At 39.3% G+C, this 20,436-nt stretch overlaps 1 protein-coding gene across 4 annotated transcripts in view; it reads right to left on the bottom strand.

Annotated features, from left to right (window-relative positions):
• Window positions 1–1,452: 1,452 nt before the first annotated feature.
• The window catches only part of Cep120 (centrosomal protein 120), a 61,558-nt gene continuing 42,574 nt past the window's right edge, over window positions 1,453–20,436 (bottom strand). For 3 of the 4 annotated variants that reach the window (XM_027400904.2, XM_027400905.2, XM_035440146.1), the window contains 3 exons: window positions 19,871–19,969; window positions 8,280–8,425; window positions 1,453–3,233 (listed from right to left, as the gene is read on the bottom strand). In XM_027400904.2, coding sequence (XP_027256705.1) covers window positions 2,996–3,233; window positions 8,280–8,425; window positions 19,871–19,969 — 483 coding nt within the window. In that variant the 3' untranslated portion in view covers window positions 1,453–2,995. Of the gene's footprint in view, window positions 3,234–8,279; window positions 8,445–19,870; window positions 19,970–20,436 lie in introns of those variants that run through there. The other variant, XM_027400906.2, reaches the window with a different exon arrangement.

Raw genomic sequence — 20,436 nt, 5'->3', positions numbered from 1 at the left:
GAAATGTCTACAGGAGACAAATTCATAGAGGCAGAAAGGAGATTAATGGTTACCTGGGACTCAGCACAGAGGAAAGTGAATGATTAAATTGCATAGGGGTTTTCTTTGGGGGTAACAAAAATATTTTAAATAGTGATGATGCTGGCATAACCTTTGTTACTTTAATTTTATGTGGACTATATGAAATTTATCAGGTAAATACCATGTTAGGGGGACTGGCAAGATGGCTCAGAGGACAAAGATGCTTTCCGAATAAGCCTGGCACCTCGAGTTAACCCCTAGTCCCATGGAAAGGCACAAAGAACTGACTCTGTACAGTTGTCCCCACACATGCTCACAGCAAACACAGTATACCGCACTCCTTACACATCATGAACACATGTGCGTATGCACATGTACACACACACTATTAAATTTTAAATGCTTTTTAAAAAAATCGTGAGGTAAGCCAGATACAATAGTAGTGAGACCACACTTAATAATTTTTTGCAGGGCCACGCCCTATGGTTTTTTTTTTCAACTTTTTTTTATTTGAATTATAAACAGGATTGTTTTACATGACAATCCCAGTTCCCTTCTCCTTCCCGTCCTCCCCTACCACCCCCCCCCAACAACTAAAAACCTACCTATCACATATCCTTTCTGCTCCCCCTGGAGGGTGAGGCCTTCCATAGGACGTGTCATCAGAGTCTATCGTATCCTTTGGGATAGGGTCTAGGCCCACCCCTGTGTGTCTTGGCTCAGGGAGTGTTCCTCTATGTGGAATGGGCTCCCAAAGTTCACACCTATGCTAGGGATAAATACTGAACTTCTACAGGAGGTCCTGTAGATTTCTGAGGTTTCCTCACAGAAACCCATGTTCCTGGGGTCTGGAGAGACCACACTTTAAATCAGAGAGACAGAGTCCTTCCTATAAGCTATAATAACCAGTCAGTCTGGTCTCAAGTGCTTTCAGACACACAATAAATACTGGAACGACCCAAGAATTCCTCTGACCAGTCAGCGGAAAAAAAATCATAGGTCAGATGACTTACCTTTCCGTTGGTACAGAGCCCCAGGACATCTTCAGACCACCCTACACACCTATACCTGCTTCACTGGGATAGCCCTGTGAAGGAATTCTCAGTGTATCCAGACCCAGTGCTAGCTCTACCTTGCAAACACATGCACCCCTCTCAGGCATCATCCTTAGAAAAGTACAGACTTTACAGAGACATTAGCTGATATAGTCGGAGCCACACATGGACAACAACTTAACCGAGTGATCGGTGTGTGTGTGGGAAGCACCACTTAACAATGTGACGACCATTGCTGATGGAGTGAAGAGTTACCATTTCAGCTTCTCCCCACGTTTCAAATGTGCGGCAGGGGTACCTGGAAAAAATACAAATACAGGAATAGGCCAGCACCTACACTCCATTTAGAAACAAAAAGAGACCACAGAACCCAAGGTTGCACACAGTTAGGGTTTTATTTGTCAAATTACAGCAGCTCAAAGATGGCTTTCTAGAAGGCAAAGCACACATAGATTTTAAAGTCCTTTTCTGTTTGCTCTAAGGCCCCCTCTAGTGTTTGGAAAGCTCCAGGCCTCACAGGTGGAGGAACCAGCATTGGGTCAGTACCTTCTTCCAAAACAAAAATACTTTTGCTCCATTCATGTGTCACCAAAAAAATCAGGGACAATGTAACCATAATTCATATTTCAAATCCCTGCTATGATTATCTGTGTCATCACCCTCACATCCAATGACCCTTCTGTTATTTACTGTTGGTTTGCTTTCAGAAGACTGAGACTTCACTAATTAAAGAAAAGAAGCATATGATGCCTATAGGGGTTTCAATTTCACAAACAAGAAATATATTTAATGAACATTACCACATAACCTACTTTGCTTTTGTTGAAGTTACTGGTTATTAGTACATACTCCCTAAAGTATACACTTCAATTTGTTGTATTTGGGAATCAGAATTTTTGAACTTCATGTATTTTAAGACCCGACCTGAACTGGGAGTTTGCTGATTAACCTGTTCAGCATCACGTGGAGATAGTGGTTGCGCCATCATGAGGATATTTGGCTCTGGAGAACACGATATAAAGGAACTCGGAGGTTTATAGGACATGGCACTGCATCAACTCACTCTCAGGCGCCTTTGAAAAAAGACTCAATGGAGAGGGAGTAAAAATTTAGTTCAGCTTCTCTTGTTTTTTTGTTTGTTTGTTTGTTTGTTTTTCAGCTAATGCTATCTTAGGTATCTGTTTCCATATCCTATTTATGAAGCTGTAATGGCTTAGTGTTGCTATCACTGAGAAATAAAGGCAACCTATAATTTTATCAACAACAAAAAAAACCTCATATGGTCTTGAGTGGGAGACCATAAGAGAAGACCGGATCAAGCTATTATCCTGTATTCTTAAAGTGGAATATGATGAAATTTGGTATTCAATTGTTCTTAATCTGGATGAACTGTATTTAAACAAACGGTTAATTTGTCACCCAAAATGCCATACGGCTTCTCTGCCTGAGACTGCAAATACCACAGTGAGGGGAAAAAGACTGGTTATATAAAATGATTTTTAAAAAATGGCTACATTTATAATTGGCTTCAACTTGAAGATATCTACAATAGGAGGGAAGAGGGCACAACATTTTTAAAGTGCAACTCCTACTCTCTTGGCTCAACATGAAAAATTACGTAGCTGGAAATTATTGTAGCCAATTCTCCCAGAACAAGTTGTGAAAAGCTCTTTTTATATTAAACTGAAGAACACTGAAAAGTCATTTTAAATGAGCATCTATAATACAGTTACAAATGAAATCAGCCTAGGAGAGTTAGCGTAAGTAAAATCAAATAAATACTATATACAGTAACATATAAAATTCAGCTTATAAAAAATTAAAAAGAGCATTCCAAAATAGTCATTTTCCTTCCTTTTGAGGATTTTGCATAAAAATTAAAATCCAGATCTAGAGTATCTGCAAAGATTTCCCAAATGTCATTGATTACTGGCAATGTTTTTGGCCAAAACCTCTCTGATCTGCTGGTCCAGTTCACTTATTATTCGGTCTTCGTGGTTATATACACCAGTTCTCATCAAAGTGTCCCTTTCTTCTATCAGCCGTGTCAAATAGTCATCCAGGCCTTCTTCCAGTGCAGAGCCCTGCGGGCTGCTCACTTTCCCACTTGCAATCTCTTTGCAGTCCTGGTACTGTTTTTGTTCTTGCTGCCTTAACCTGAGAAGGCAAGAACAAACGCCACTCTAGCAGACAAAAACTATTTTAGTTTTCCTAACAGTACTACTTAAAAACAAGAAACTTCACAAGCTTTACTAGTAATTTACTAGTGCTAGGAAGAAAACAAAAACTAATAATTACCACTTGACAAGTCAGAAGTGATCCATTTGTAAAAACACAATTTGTGTTTTTACAGAAGGCAACAGTAAGGCGCAGTGCAACACGCCTTAAGCCCAACACCTCCGAGGGATGGACAGGAAGACCACAAATCCCAGACCAGCCTGGGCTGTAAAGCAAGACACTTTCGAACACAAAAGCAGGGGGTTGGGACATAGCTCACTGTCAGTGAGCCAGCACTTGTCTGTAACTTCAAGTCCCTTGATTCAGTCCTAGCACTTAAAACAAAACCCAAAACACCATTAAACTACAGAAATTGTAGACCTGAATAAAAAAAAAATATGATAATCTCCAACTTTATCTAGAAAACAAGAATGAATACTTTTTCAATTAAGATGCATATTATCTACTTAATTTTTTAGAAAGAGACTTATTTTTAATTATATGTAACATTTGTGTCTGAGTGTGGGATGTACACAAGTTCAGTTGCCATCAGAAGGTGTCAGACGCCCTGGAGCCGTGGGCCACCTCACATCAGTACTGGGAACCACATTCAGTTCCTCTGGAAGAGCAGTATACACTATAAACCACTGAGCCATCTCCCCAGCCCTAAGCTTTTTATCACTTTTATCACAACTAAAGTGTTTCCCAGTACTCCACCACTTAGATGTGCCATCATTCAACATCCTTTATTCTTTATCTTTAGTTATAACTCAACCTTTGCTATTTGAACACAGTATTTTCTTTAAATTTACTCACTAAATAGCTACTTATGCCAAACGATCTTGGGGCATGTGTAGTGACTCAAGTAGGAAAGTGCACCCTGTGAAAGAGCTTTTGTCTCCCATTACTTATCCAAAATACAACTCTGTGTACACGGAAGCCTAGTCCAGAGGCATGACATGCAAAGATTTGATCTGTGTGTCTCCTGCTCACAGTTTTGATGACCTCAGCTGGAGAGGGAGATGGGAAAAATACTGTCTGGGCATTCCAATATTTCAAACAGAATACTGCCTTGAAAATGGAGAGAGAATGATAGTGGTGTTCCTAGCAGAAAGAATATGAAACCTTGTGATAGAACATTTTAGGATTAACTTCAGTTCTTTAAGAACTTGTTACAGTTCTGTGTCTCATTTTACACACAGATCAGGGAGAGAGAGGAAGTAGAATCAGGAGGCCTGGCCCCAGACAGTGCATGTTACCAGCAGAAAAGAGTTTTATTTGTTCAGATGGTTCTGGAACACAAAACTTCAATTCCTTATAAAAGAAAAGAACACTAAAGGACACAGCCTAAGAAGGTCGTCAAGTATCCTCATCTGTTCTTAGAAAAAAATGTCAATACTGAGAAGTGCTATGCCAATGAAGTGGAGCAACATTTCCAATTTCCACTGAATTTCCACGCAGATGAGAAAGAACCTATTTCTGATTAGTTGTTTCCTTTACCCTAAGTGTACATTCATGCATACCCCAGTACAGTGCAGAGGACAGAGGCCCAACCTCAGGTACTGCCTCCCTTCCACTTTGAGACAGAACCTCTTTGTTGTCATTCTGTGTTATATGCCAGGCTAGCTGACCCAGGAGGCTTCTGTGAATTCTTGTCTCCTCTTCCTATTTATTTCTCTATAGGAGCAGGAGCACTGGGATTAGTGATATGGAGCACTGTGCATTCTTTTCTTGTATCCTTGGGATTCAAACTCAGGGCCTCATGCTTGCATGGCAAGCACTTTTTATGTACTGAGCCATCTCCTCTCCTCTCTGTGCTAATTATTATAGCCACCTAGGAGGAAGGGACCTTCTAGGCAAATTCATGATCCATGGTGCCAAACTATATATTAGCAGGTCTAATCATGTCCCCTTTAAAATTACCCCTATCAAGTATTTACTGAAGTTGTCATGATCACAATAGAACATTTAAACTTGGTAGCTAAGGACCCTTAGAATTCCAACAGTAAACTTTGATAACATGCCTGACAAATGCTGTGCTTATCCAACTCACTTGCTTCCTGCCTCAGAACCCACAGGACTGCTATTAAGAAGTTCCTTGTCATATGAGCTCAGTATGCCTTTTAATCCTCTTAATGCTTTTTGTCTTTCCATCCAAGAGGAGAAGCCTATTGCCTTCTAATATGGCAGTCCTCCAGATATTTTCAGATAGCTAGTTACCCTTTTCCCAAGGGCTCTCTTCTCCAGGTTCAATATACCCAACTCTCTTTAAACCATTTGGATGCCATGGTATACTGCATTTTGCTGGCATGTCCCACTGCACTGATGATATCTAGGTATCTGATTTCTTGTAAAGGATGTCACACACTGGTGAGAGCCCCAGAGACATTTTCTGCAGTGATTACGAACATGGGGCCTGTGCCTGTCCTTAGCTGCACCAACTCTTTGGCAGCGGAGTCACAATGGTGTGTGTGGCCATTGGGTTCTCTGTGTGAGCTGTTTCACACATCTTTCCTATCTCAGTGATTTTCTACTAACTCACAAAGAGGTCACTGCATTTGTCTCATGCACCTAATCTCACCAGTTTCAGTTCTTAGTCATGATGCATAAAGATTATTATTAAGACTCACTATGATTCACAGGTTAATAGGCACCTCTGGTATTCTTTTAAGCAACAAAAAGAGACTTGAGCACATGACTGAGAGATACCTTTGGTTTTTGAGCTATACAGGTCATGTCCTAACTCAGTGGTTCATGGTCTCCAAGTCTACAATGCTGCAGATACCAAATATTCATTGAAAACTCTGCCAAAGATCCTTAAGACTAAGTTTTTTTTTTTTTTTTTTCATATCATTGTGGCTGTATTGAGCCTATGCTTCTGTTTACCGAATTTAATACTTGAAAGTTTATTTTTATGTGACTATTTCAGGATAACTTAATACCAGTTAAAGGGAACTTAGAATTAATATATAAGAAATCTCAAATTTAGTTATTCATATTAGTAACACAATATGCTCTGATTGAGCCCTACTGTATCAGAGATTGTTTTAAATGGTTTATATGCCCATCTTACCATTCTAAAAATTTTAAAGCAACTCACTGAGTAAGATTGGAAATGAGATCATAGATGAGGACAAAATTACAGAGAAAGACTTCAACACTTTTGGAAAGCCACATAGCTAATATCATGGAGCCTGAGCTCATCTGATTCTAGAGACTATTTTTTTTCCTCCTTAACCCTACTGTCAAGCAGTTCATGTTAGGAATCACTAAGCAGCATATATAAACAAAGCAGTTACACCCTGAGCTGTGCACGGCTCTCCTTTCTGTGCTTTCAACTAACCACAAAAGCCTTAGATAGAAAATGCCCCCCCCCCCCCGCAAAAGTAATTTCTAAGTTTTAAAGTACACAGTCTTCTGAGTAGTGTACTGGAATCTCAGGCTGCCCAGCAGATCTGCGCAGGTCATCAACCATCCTTTTGTTCTGCTGTATCTGCTACCTGCCTGCTAGTCTCAGCTGTCTGATGGACTAGTATGGCATTGGAGGGTATGTGCTCAAATAACCAGTCACAGAATCCCAACTATCTATCAGCAACCATATCATTAGAGGAGTGAATACAACGTATTCTGACAAATGCCTGATGCTCACATAACTTGTACTATAGTATGGTGTAACTATTCAATTTTATTGGTTATTATTAATCTCTTAATGTGCCTAATTTATAAACCCCACCATATGGATGCAAACATAAGAAAACAGTAAATGTAGTGTTTAAGGCTCTGTCTATTGTGTTTTCAGGATAGTGATTTTGGAAGGAAAACATTTCTGACTTCATATTCAAGGGACAAGCACACCTTTATCAAGAACACAGCACACTTAGTAGCCTTTGGGCTGTCAGAACAAAACAGGACAGACTGGGTAGCTCAAAAAATGATTTACTCCTGCTTCTACCATGTCCAATATCAGGGTTCTAGCACAGTCTACCTTTTTGCTCTATCTGTCCCCACACAAGAAGGGGAAGAAAGTGTCTCTTAGATGAGCACTAATCCCCTTGTGAGGGCTCCACTTTCATCACCTCATCTACACCTAAGTGGGTGCTAAAGGCTCCATCTCCAAATATAGGTTTGGGCTTCAACAGGTGGCTTCCAGGGGAGTAAGGCCCAGTTTATGCACATCTGTGTCTATCTGGTATCCTATGATAGCTCCATGTATGAAAATATGCAGTAACAATATAATGTGGGCCCAGAGCTCAATTAGACTAAGTTGAGAGAACTTAGAAGTTCACTGAATAATGTCAATTGTAAAGGTCATCTCCAGGCCAGGCTTAAGGGCTAAATATGTACTGTTATTATTTTCTTCAACAAACATAATCTGGCAACTTGTGTTATAGGCTCAGATAGTGTGTCCATTTATGAAATAATACAATCCATACTTTCCAAAATGTGCTGTCATACAAAACATCTTAAAGTAGCTGGAGAGATGGCTCAGTGGTTAAGTGAACTTGCTGCTCTTCCAGGGGACCTAGGTTCAATTCCCAGAACCCCTGTTGGGTGGCTCACAGTTGTCTATAACTCCAGCTCCAGGGAAAGCAACATCTGTTTCTGAATTCTACAGGCACCCACACATTTGTGGCAGAAACATGCACAGACATACACCTACATGTAAATAAATGTAATAAGAACAAATCTTTAAAAAAAAACAAATCTTTAAAACAATTGAAAAAGTGCTATGCCATGTGTTAAACATTGCTTTGGTAAATGATTTTTTTTTTTTTTTGCCTATCAAATTTGTAGATAATACAGAAATTAAACTTACTAACAGTCTTTATAGCATATCAACACAAATGTGCATGTGTGTGTTCATTTTACCTTCTGTGTGAACAATCTGACACAGTACCCTCCTAAGCTCAAGGAAGACCAAACTGAAAGGCTGTTATATCAGAGCCATGTTAGCAAGAAGGAAATCTCGTCTTGTAGCAACCGTACCTGTTCAGTTCGTTCCTTATGTCCAGCAGTTCCTGTTGCTCAGTTTTCACTGTCTCTTTCTCCTCGGCAGCCAGGTAACGCAGTCGCATCTGCTCCAACTCCTCTTGCTGTTTTTTAAGGCGAGCCATTTGGCTTTCTTGCTCCCTCTTAAAAGAAATGGAAGAACTGACATGTACCACCGGGAATGCGCCCATTTCTATGACTTGGACTTGAGACTATGGGACAGTACTTGGACAATTCTGGGCCAAATGATATTTAGAAAAGACCCACTTTTCTCATGATAATCTTTTTATTCCCTCTCTCTTTTTGACATCATAACTTATGATCAACGAAGAAGGGGGTTTGCTGAACAGTTATAAGAACTGTGAGGCAAGAGCAGCTTCTTTGGAGGAATCTGCATTTTAAAAAATTAACAATTCTTCCAGAGAGGGAGATAAAAGATGAATATGACACTCTTCAGGATGAAGCTATTCCATGACTTATAAGAGAAAATCCATGGTAAGAGTGCTGCAGTGAGAACCCGTACAATGTAACCTGGAGCTTCTAAATCCCCCCATGTATTTCTCTATATATGAGGGATAGTCTTTCTTTAGGGCAGAACTTCAAAGAGACAGCAGGGTCAATGGGTGGTGTCCTCTGTGTGTGTGTGTGTGTGTGTGTGTGTGTGTGTGTGTGTGTGTGTGTGTGTGTGTGTGTGTGTGTGTGTGTGTACTTATTGTTGTTTGAGAAAGGATATGACTATGTAGCCCTGGCTGGCCTGGAACTGAAAGAGATCTGACTGCCTCTGCCTTCTGAGCACTGGAATTAAAGGTGTGTGCTACCATGCCCAGTTCATGTTTTCTTTCTTTTTTCGAACTAAATTATTTTCTGATTATAGCAAACAGAAAATTGACTAAATGCAAGGGATATTTTGCTAAATTGTTACAATGTAAATCACACACATAAAAGGTTACCATAACTCCTGAGTCTGCTCTCCCTCATGACACCTACTCCCAGTCACACTAGCTTATCTATAAAGTTCTTACTAAAATATCTGAGGTTTTTATCTCTGTGGCTGTTTAGCTTATTTGTGTTAGATTTCAAAGATTTCCCATTACTCTATTTTGCCTTTTCACCCTTTCAGCAGTATTTTGGGATGAACAGAATTCCTTCATCTCAACATAGCCCACATGGTTCCATCAATTCCTTTCTAGCAGGCCCTCTTTGTTTTTTGACATGCATCAGTCTTGAAGATACTATTTTTACATTTATTTATATGTGCATGTGTGTGGGTATCCATGGAGGCCAGGCCAAGCTGTTGGATCTCTTGAACCTAGAAATACAGGCTGCTGTGAGGCACCCGATATGGGTGCTAGGAACCAAACTTGGTCTTCTGGAACAGCAGCAAGTGCTCCTAACCACTGAGTCATTTCTCCATCCTGGACTATTCTTTTATAGTACCTTCTGAAAGCATCATTTAGATCAGTAGGACTATAACTGACTTTGGGTCCAATGTTGGCAGGATCACCTCTGCCATGTGCTGAGGACATGTTTGTGGATGCACTGAACTGACCTGCTTCCTACCTGTGCATTAACACCACACTGCTTGACTCCAGTGTCTGAGAAAAGTCCATCTCAGTATCTGTCAGGCTAAGTAATCTACCTCTGGCAGTCTTCAAAATTTAGTTCTTCCTGTTTCTAAATTTTCACACAAATAACTGTTTCTAGAAAGAAAAATCAAGAACAAAAGCCTTTTGGATTTATGTTACGATGAAGCTAAGATTAACTCTGCCTCATTCTGTGGGTTTTCACAGCACTGACAACTAATGACGTGGTTTACAACTAAGTTTGGGCGCTTTTTACTTCTGTTTGGTGAGTCTCTATGGCTCTCTATGTGCTAAGAACAATAACTTAAACTACACTTCTTTTTGATTATAGATGCTTCTAAAGCCAGAGGTTTTACATTTATTTTGCTGTCTAATGTTCTCTGTTGAAAAAACTGATTTTTGATACAGTCCCAGAACACTTGGTTAACTTAGCTACTTCTGATAGAAGACCAAAAACTATGCACAGAGACCCTTACATACCAGTGACTCCTGAATTAGTCTTTGATTTCACAATGCTATAGGAGACACATAGTACTTGTGACTTGGGGGCAGCTACTTGCCTCATTCTCAGGATCATGAGGGTAAATAACCAATATACTCCACGGCACAGTGTTGCCAAGCTGTGATATTAGCAGGTGCACAACAACTGACCTACAGTATTTTCCACTTAGGATGAGTTTGTCTATTTTTGTACATGCTAGGTAAGGCGCATACCATCCCTTCTGTATCCCTAGCTCTCTTACTTAAGACAATGGAACATTTCTAACATAATGTCAGTAGAAAATGGAGTTCTCAGGGGAAATTCAAAGTTTAAAGAAAGCTTTTTGTAGATTTAATGTAAACACTTGTTATTAAATTAAGAAATGTCCCTTTGTTCTTAGTTTAGTACATATTATTGTGAATGTCCGTGGATTCTTTCTACATCTCCTCATATGATCTTATGACTTTACCTCCTATATTGTCTTGTATTTTTAAAGACAGGGTCTCTCTATGTAGTCCTGGCTGGTCAAGGACTCACAGAGATTCGCCTGCCTCTGCCTCCCAAGTGCTGAGATTAAAGGTGTGCGCCACCCTCCTGTATTGTTCTTAAGTAGAAAATCACCTCTTTGTTTAGTGAGCAACCCAGGGTGTGACCCTTCCAGGTTTTGTACCTATTTGAGACTAACTGGCTAGTTTTGCTTTTGTAATTTCTATATATAGATTAACTTTAAGATTTACAACATGGCTATTATGCTGTGGTCTTTTATAAAAGAAGATATTTTTCAAATAGTCTGTGGGGTTAGGGTTATTTTCACACTGTTCACTTATATTCAAATGTCAAGTATTTTTTTCTGTATATATTACTATTACAATTTTCCTAACAGCTGTATGATTATTTTTAATTCCTGAGCCACTTTTGTAGGTTGTTTATCAGATTCACATGTAGTTATTCATAGTGTCCTAATCTCTTCATATGCTGGGAGGATCTGGAGTCCTCTTTCTCTTGAACATTCTGTTACTGATAGGGAGCCTCTCGTTTCTACAGACTTCCTCTCAAAGAAACAGCTTTTGGCTTTGAGCATGCGTGTTTATGTGCTTGTATAAGGAGGTAAACCTGGGATGTTATTCTGGTACCTTGATTTTGAGCTGATACTGAGACTTGGGGCTCACTGATCTAACTGGTTGGTGTGGGACAAGGACCTGACTGTCTCTGCTTCCCCAGTGCTGGGATTACAAGCACATGCTAGCTACCATACCAGGGTTTTATATGGGGGATGGGGTTCAAAAGCAGGTCCTCATGCATGGAGGGTACTTTACTGAATGAGCTATCTCCCTAGCTCTGTCTAGAAAACAGACACTTCTTTGGTTAAAATTTTTCTCTAAGCACATTTTCCCCACAAAGTTCCTGATGTTATATACTGCATTTTATTTTATTGCATTTTTTATTATTTTGATTTCAAGTATTTTCTAATCTTACTACTGTCTTGAATTTACAATGAGTTATTAGAGGTAAACTACTTAAGAAATGCCCCCATGTAATTGAATTTTACTAAAGTTTCCAGCTCAGTATCCCTGTGAGCAGGGCATGTTCTAAACTATAATCTCTTCGAGTCGAGGCCAGCCTGGTCTATAGAGCAAGGTCCAGGATACCCTGTGTTGTTACACAGAAAAACCTTGTCTCTAAAAACAAAAAAACAAACAAAAGGTCACCTGCTACTCTTAACCACGCTCAGTGGAAGTGTGCGCCTATCTACCACTCCCAAGCACAGCCTTCAATAAGCTGCTTTGCCTTGGGGCAGTTTTATTACAATGCTTGTAAGCATGGCTTCCTATGCATTCAAAGATCTCCTTGGATATACAAGGAGATTTTATATACACACACATATATAAATGTATGTATGTATGTATGTATGCTTACACATGAAGACATTTCCCCAGCCCTTAATCTCTATGCTCTTTCTTTGCTGTAATCACTATCTTTATTTCCCCTATTTCAGTCTTAATAATTTATATTACCCTATCTTCTAATTACCATATCCACTTTCTGTTATGTTTACAATCTGCTCTTAACTCTTCTGTTTAGTTCTTAATTTCACTTACAATACTTTCTTTCAAGAATGTCTACTTTTTCCATTGTGTTACCTATTTTCTAGAGCACAGTAATTATAGTATTTTAGACTTCTTGTCTGATGACTGCAAAATCTAGATTACTTGATATATTTCTATCAAACAAATGATAACCAGTTTTCCACTAATGAGGACTACTGTGGCCAACAAGCATATAAAAAGGATGCTAAAAGTCATCAGTGAGTAAGAGAAAACTGAAATCACAAAATAATACTATTTCAACTTTAATATCATAGTGAAATTTTGAAGACGTCTAATAGTAGGTACATACAGGCAACAGCATGAGAAGTTACTGTGTTCTGCTGTGTGCTGGTTTTTTTGGTACCGGGCCTTGAGCTTGCCTTACACATACACATTAGGCAAGTACTCTCCCCATGCCACATCTGCAGTCCCATACAACTGCTGGAAAGTTAAAATTAGCACAGCCACTTCAGGAAATAATGGAGCAACATTTAGTAAAGCTTAAAAACGTGAATGTATTCTTCTAGTATCTGAAATTCAATTGGACACTGTTACTTATATGAGAACCATTCAGGACCGCCTTACCATAAGAAAACCTGTAAAAAGCAGTTTCACTTAAGACTATGTATAAAACCTACATGACTGTGGCACCCTCATGAATGGCTATTCCATGGTACTATATCATGAAAATAAATAATACTACTTACAAAGGTTTTTAGAATTTCAAAATTGCCCAGTGCTAGGCATTAAACATGGCTGCCCAAAGATGCTAGGCAATCACTTTACCAGTTTATTCCAGTTCTTTTACCTCATTTTGTGTATGACTGCCTATGCAGAGATGACAGAAGAGGCTGGGTATGCTCTGTCACTCTCCTCCTTACAGCCTTGAGACAGAGGCAGTCACTCACTGGGGCAAGGTCTCACTAAAGTGCCCAGGCTGGCCTTGCATTCATCTTCCCGCCTCATCCTCATGAGGAGCTGAGATTACAGCTCTATGCCACCAGGCTTACCTGGGTATATTTTTAAAAATGTTTTATGTGCTGAAGTTATAAAGAAAAGCAGATTAATAATAAATGCTAAAATTCAAGACAATGGTACTCTCAAGAAGGCAGGAGGCACAGCTGAGAAAGGCCCAGTTTAAAAGTACGAGGGTGGGGAGACGCTCGAAATCTGAAGTACCTACTGCACAAGCCTAAGGATGTGCATTGGTACTGCCGTCCTCTACATGGAAAGCCAGGCATGGCGGTGTGCCACAGTGCAGGGAAGGTGGAGACAGGAGGACCCCAAGGCTTCATTGACAGCCCGGCTAGCCCGTTGGTGAGCTCCAAGTTCATTGAGAGACCCTGTCTCAATAGAAATGAAGTGGAGTGCAATCGAGGAAGACATATGGGCTTTCATAGATACAAGCATGGGTGTTCATACCCTCACCAAAATACAACCCCCATCTCTTTTTTGGTTTTTCGAGACAGGGTTTCTCTGTAGCTTTGGAGCCTATCCTGGAACTCACTCTATAGACCAGGCTGGCCTCAAACTTACAGAGATCCGCCTCCCTCCGCTTCCCAAGTGCTGGGATTAAAAGTATGCGCCACCACCGCCTGACCAATAAATACATTCTTTAGACAAGTTATTTTAAGAAAGGAAAATATTTGGGCAAAAATACAGTAAATGACTATCTAGTTGGGGAGGAGATAAGAATGTTGTTGATTTTCACTTCTATGTTTCAGAGTGCTGCATCTACAGTTGTTTGAGCAGGGTTCTCACTGTGCAGTCTCACTGTACAGTTCTGTCTAGCCTGGCACTTGTAGTGACTGGCCCTTTTGCTTCTGCCTCCTGAATGCTGGGATTGCAAACATGTACCACTACATCTAGCAAAATTTGCATTGTTTTTAAATAATGAGGAAAAATATGACTACAAGGAGAAAAAAAGAACAGAAGTTGATTATTTAACTTCAGGCTACTGAAGTTGTTCATAAAATGAACTTCTTAACAACACATCCCAACTTGAAACATTTTTATTCTAAGACACACCAAGAATCTTTTAAATGCCTTGACTTTTAAAGCAAGCATGGCTTACTGTTAGTAATTACATATGCATGCAAAAACTGCAAAGCCAAGGGCCAGGCAAGGCTTTCCACAGCCAGGTGCTCTGGGTTAAAGGCCCCTCAATCAAGTGAGTATAATCTTTATTTTGCCCTGGCTGCCTATAAATCCAGAAAGGAGATGTAAACATGCATACACTAGACTAAACAGCGGCTACAGAGTGGCCACTACTTACTCTCCCACTCACACATACCATCCAAGTCTGTGGGAAAAAGGCAGAACTAAACTAAGGATCTCAAGTCAAGTTTTCTGAAAATAACCCAGAGCTGACAAGTCAGTAGGAGGGCCTGGATGGTTTCAAGACACAGTTTTTAACCAAGACTTGGACCTCCAACTGTTTTCTTAAACAAAGATTTACATCCCCATCCTTGGCTAAATTACTTATAAATTAATCAAATTAATTACTCCGAGTGGATACGCGGGAGGCTGGACAAGATAGTGCTGATGTCAGCCGATGAAGTCTGCGTTGCTTTAACTAAATAGTCTGGCTCGTTTAAACACATCTACTGTGCACAAATATGGTAAAGGACCCACGTGCTACTAAAGAAAATCTTAGCTCTGCTTCCTGTCCTGGGAACAAACATGTAAGAGTTTCAAATATGTAACACAGTGAAAATGTTCAATTTTTATGACCAATTCATATTTCATAACAACAATGCACTAATTTTTAAACAATAGCAGCTTTTATTCTGCTTACAGATCGACATTCTGGAAGTGGTTTCGGTGATGTTATCATTTAGAACATGAAGATCAATGCAGACAATCTTAGGTATTCAAGCAGTTACTTAGGTCCTGCCTAAAAATAGTTCTACAGCATATTTTCACAAAGAGGAAAAAAAGAGACTAAACTGGCCCTGTATATCAAGCTAGTACTCCTAATGTCCCAAGATACCAAACCCCTTGTTTTCAAATGAGGACTCATTTCATGTCATATTTATTTACTGGTTACATCTATTGCCATCAATTACTAAAAAAATTTTTTTAGAAAACTCACAACTTGGATTGAGGCTGAGTATAAGAAGGAAAGTTTTCTTCTAGACAAGTAGAAGGTTACAATTTTTTAATTCATAAATTGACTCTACTAGGTCAGCTCTGAGTAATGGGACTCTCTCTTTAAACATTTTTCTGGCAATGGGCACGGAGCATTAGATCTTATTTCCAAGCCTTACCAGCTGGGTTTCGTCATTAACATTTATTAACAATCTAAGATATGGCTTTCACCGTCTAATCCGTACTACACGAATGTTTTCTATGGCCCTCCAGAGGGATTTGATGTGACAAATTACTGGCAGAGATTATAGCCTCGTGGCTATTCACTAGAGGCAATGTAAAATTAACATGGTACTAATCCAATTTAAACAGAAAAGTTGCACAAACAATTCTCTGAACAAAAGCAGAGAGACACTTCCAATTTTACATTCAAACACAAAATAAATGTGTTTTTAATAAAGAGTTTTAGGGAAAATTAGAAGTAATTTTCACACATGTGAAATGTGCCAATTTAATGATGTTACTAATTTTAATCTTCCAAAAACAGTTAGTGGCACAGCATAATTCACTATGAAGACCCCAAGGACTATTGCTTTTCTTAAATTACTGCATTTCAGTATGGTCTGCAAAACATCAAAGGTTCCTAGTGACCTCAAAAGTTGTTTATAATATTGTTTCTAAAGCAGAAAGTTTACAGGATAAGGAATAAAATTATTCTAAACTGAGAAAGTACTAAACACATTGCACTCACTCAGAGACTGCTATTTTTAAACTAATATTTATTGTGTATATATTTGCTATGTGAGATGCATACATTCGAGTAGATAGCCATGCCTATGCACACACATGTAGAGGCCAGAGCAGGGCACTGGCTCTCTTCCTCTGGTGCTATTTGCCACATACGATGAGACAGGGTATGTCACTGAACCAGCAGAATTCACTGTTTTGGTTAAGTCTTGCTGGTCAGGAAGCTCCCAGGATGGACTTGTCTTCTCCTACCAAAGCTGGGGTTCTGGCACACACAGCCATGCCAGCTTTTCCTATGGGTGCTGACATACAGACGGGGTGTGCTTCCCCACTGGGCCCTCTCCCCAGCCCAGAGACTGCTGCTTTCAGTTTCTCCAATGGGCTAAGTTTTGGAGAAATACGTATTCAAGTTTTCTTTCCTTAATAAATTTACAGCAACTCAAGAGAAAGAAACTGAGAATGATATCCTCTTTTATTAGGAACAAATAATAAAAATTATTTTGCCATTTTTTAAGCCAGAGAGTGAAAACACACAGGAAGAAAAAAAACAAATAGAAAATAGAGTAAAATGGGAAGTTCTAGAAGATACCAAAATATGAGGCTGTAGGATTAGCTAAGAGGAATTTTGGGGGTGGGAAGATTTCATAATCTTTGGCTTCATTTTTGTTCCTTTTTTAGAGTGTGTTTCCATGCATGCCTGTGAAGGCCAGAGGTTGACACCAGTGTCTTCCTCAATCATTCTCTATCTTATTCTTTGGGACAGAGTCTCTCAAAGTGAACCTGGAGCTTGCCAATTTGGCTAGACTAGCTGGCCAGAAGCACTGCACCCTTCCTCTATGAGCTTCCCCAGTGCCGGGCTAACTGGCGCCCTGTAGCACCTGGCCCTTCTCAGATGGGGGCTGGTGTTCAAGTTCAGGTCCTCAAACTTGCTCAGCAAGCATGGACCCTCTGACCAACCCCACTCCTCCACCTTTCTGGGCTGACCTGGGAATAGTAATAGAGTCAAGGAAAACCTTGAAATCTTGCTCTCCTGCTTTCCCCTCCCTAGTGCTGGAACGGTAGGCAATGCGCACTAGCTCACATAGGAAAGAAGAGCCAGGCATTTAGATGTTAAAGCAGAATTTAACAATGACTTCAGTTAGCATACCTTTAATCCCAGCACGGACAGGTGGATCTCTGAGTTTGAGGTCAGCTTGGTCTACAGAGTGAGAGCGAGTGCCAGGACAGCCAAGCCTACACAGAGAAACCCTGTCTCAAAAACAAAAACAAAACAGACAACAACCTCCTTCAGCCTGATGTGGTGGCTTATGCCCATCATCCCCCAGCAGCACTGTGACTTCCAAGGAAGCCTGGAACAGCTCTGGAAGAAGCCCTTTGGGAAGCAGCATGTTACTTAACTACTCCGCTCATCTCTCCCCATGAGTCCTGTGCCACAAGGCCTTCTCCCTACTACCTTCCACCTAAGTATCCTGCTGCCTAAGTATCTTGGCATCACGACTTTATGAAGTCCAGCCGCTTCTTCCTCAAAGACAGTTTTCCTCAGAGCTGCTCTCGCTAACAGATGATGACTTTTTTTTTTTTTTTTCCTGCTAGGATATGCCAACTCATGACTTCTGCTTCAGGAAACCCTTGTCATCTATGCACCGAAACTAACAGGAAAGAGCTTGGACTTCAGTCTCAGTTTTAGCATGTAGTACCTCTGTGAGCATACACGACAACAGTCTCATTTCTTCATCTGTAAAATGGGACTATGATCTGATATCCAGGGATTTTAGAATTAAAAATGAAAATGATCTGAGATTTCCCAAGCTGAAAAACCTTTCCAGAATCTATGTCTGAACCCTTGCATCATCTTTCACCGAATCTTCCTGTTACATTTCCATTGCTACAATTTGAGTTTCAAGCTTTGTTACTGGAAGTGTCCTTTAAAATGGGCCCTCCTCTACTTCTTGATTCTTTGCAATAACCATTGTAGTCACTATGGCAACTACTACTTTGCTCTGTCACAACCAGTTTTGCTATTACTATCCTAATAACTCATCTTTAGGGGTCCATCTGAAACACTATCCTTCTGAGGCCAGACACCATCCCTAAGCTGTAACTAACAATTTTTTCTTCTGTACAGTGCTCATGCAACAGTTACAACTATTTCTTCCTTATTCCCGAATTCTCAGTTCCCTGAGGGCTAGGTCCACATTGTATTTATGTATATACACTGAATATAGTGTCTTGAGTTTAGGAGGATCTTACTACTATGCAAAATGCCCACACTAGTTCTGCCAACATTAAAATAATACATTGCAGCTGGGCAACGGTGACTCATGCCTTTAATCCTAGAACTCGGGAGGCAGAGGCTGGTCTACAGAAAGAGTGCCAGGATAGCCTACAAAGTAATACAGAGAAACCCTGTCTCGAAAAAACCAAAATAATAATAATATATTGCTAATTTGAAAATGAAAAATCTAAAATGCTCTAAAATCCAAAACTTTTTGAGCACTAGCATGCATGATGGGACTACTGTGATCAGGAGACAGGCATATGCATACTTAAAAACACTATAATAAAAGAAAAAAAATACCTCGTAACTATATAATTAATGTACAACTGAAACACAAGTAGATTTTGCATTTATACTTATGCAAATATCATAAAATATGAACAAATTCTGAAATCTAAAATGTTTCTGATCCAAACAATTTCAAATAAAGGCTACACAACTTGGAGTTTATCCACTCTGTGTATTATCTATACTTTGATATCTACCTGTAATGCATAAATCTGAACACAGCTACAAGTTCCACTGGCATACATGGTCTACTACTCTGTAATTCCCATACAGTCTGGTAGTACTCTAAAAAAGATCATCAGTATTAGCATAATACCACAAAAATATTGAATGGTATTTGATGTACTGTTATGGAAACATTCTAAAAACTATATAAATCTGAAAGACATTATATACTACTACATTTCATTCAGAAATAAAGCTCACATATTTTTAGAGTATATTAACCATTCATGATCTTTTAATAGGTCCAATAAATTATATTCAAAATAAGTCTCATTCATATTCTCTTGAATCTTAATCATTTGGAAAAACTATGGCCCAAATTAAGATAAATTTCTCATGAAAATAACATTCTTGTCTAGGAAGGGAAAATGTCAACAAGGATTTTCAGAAAACTAACAAGTCTTTTAAACCTAAAATTATGCAAAACTCCCCTATGACAGCTTTCATTGTTGAGTAATTGTGTCTTCCTACAAAAATCATTTTAAAATGTGCTCTCAAATGTTAAATAGTAAATTTAGTTTATACCCAAATTGTCCCCTTCAGTGAAGTCCTAATGAAAAATGAGTTCTAAGGGAAGAAGTAGTTGTGTTTCCAACAAGATAGCTGACAACTAAAACTAAAAAATATAAAAAAGCAGCTTTTAATTATGAAAAGAGAATTCTGCATACAACACATTAAAAAACAAACCCAAACGGTCTTGATCTTCAACCACGGCACTGGAGAGGCCACTGTGGACCTCTAACATACAATGTCAAACAGGAAACATATAAAGCAGTGAAGGGAGACAGAGTCCGCTCTCAACCACATACCTGCTTGAGTCTGGCAAGTTCTTTCAAAGCTCGTCCCCACTGCTGCTTGTAATGTAGTTTAGACTTGGTTGCAGATTCCAACTTTCTTTCAAGTTCAACCTAACAGTGATTAAAATCATATCAAGTGAAACACTATACCACTGTGTGCAATCACTGAAAGATAATATATACAAAGAGTCGGGCTTAAGAAAAGAGTTTATACAGTGTGACATATGACATAGTCTAAAGCTGTTACATAATTTACTATAAATATTATGGCACATGAACATTTTCTTGTTTAAAATATAGTATTATTTTTATTGCCTTGCAGGCGAGACAAAAAAGAACTGAATTAGTCTTAACCTCCAGACAGTTACTATAAATGTATTTAAATGTGTATATTACACAGAGTGAAAAATACATTCATTTTTTAACAAAAGACAGCTCTAACTGTTAACATTCCGCGTTCGCTGACGCTCTAATCTCAGTAGGCTGATTTTCCTTGTGAGGCCCATGATTAGGTGGAATTCTGTCCTGTAATAAGGAGAGCTGGGAAGATACTTTCTTAACTTTTGGCAAAACCATAG

This window comes from Cricetulus griseus, chromosome 2 (assembly GCF_003668045.3).
Source record: "Cricetulus griseus strain 17A/GY chromosome 2, alternate assembly CriGri-PICRH-1.0, whole genome shotgun sequence".
In the NCBI taxonomy this organism is placed as follows: Eukaryota; Metazoa; Chordata; class Mammalia; order Rodentia; family Cricetidae; genus Cricetulus; species Cricetulus griseus.
The sequence above is the reverse complement of the archived record's forward strand: the minus strand, read 5'-3'. Positions and strand labels throughout refer to the sequence as shown.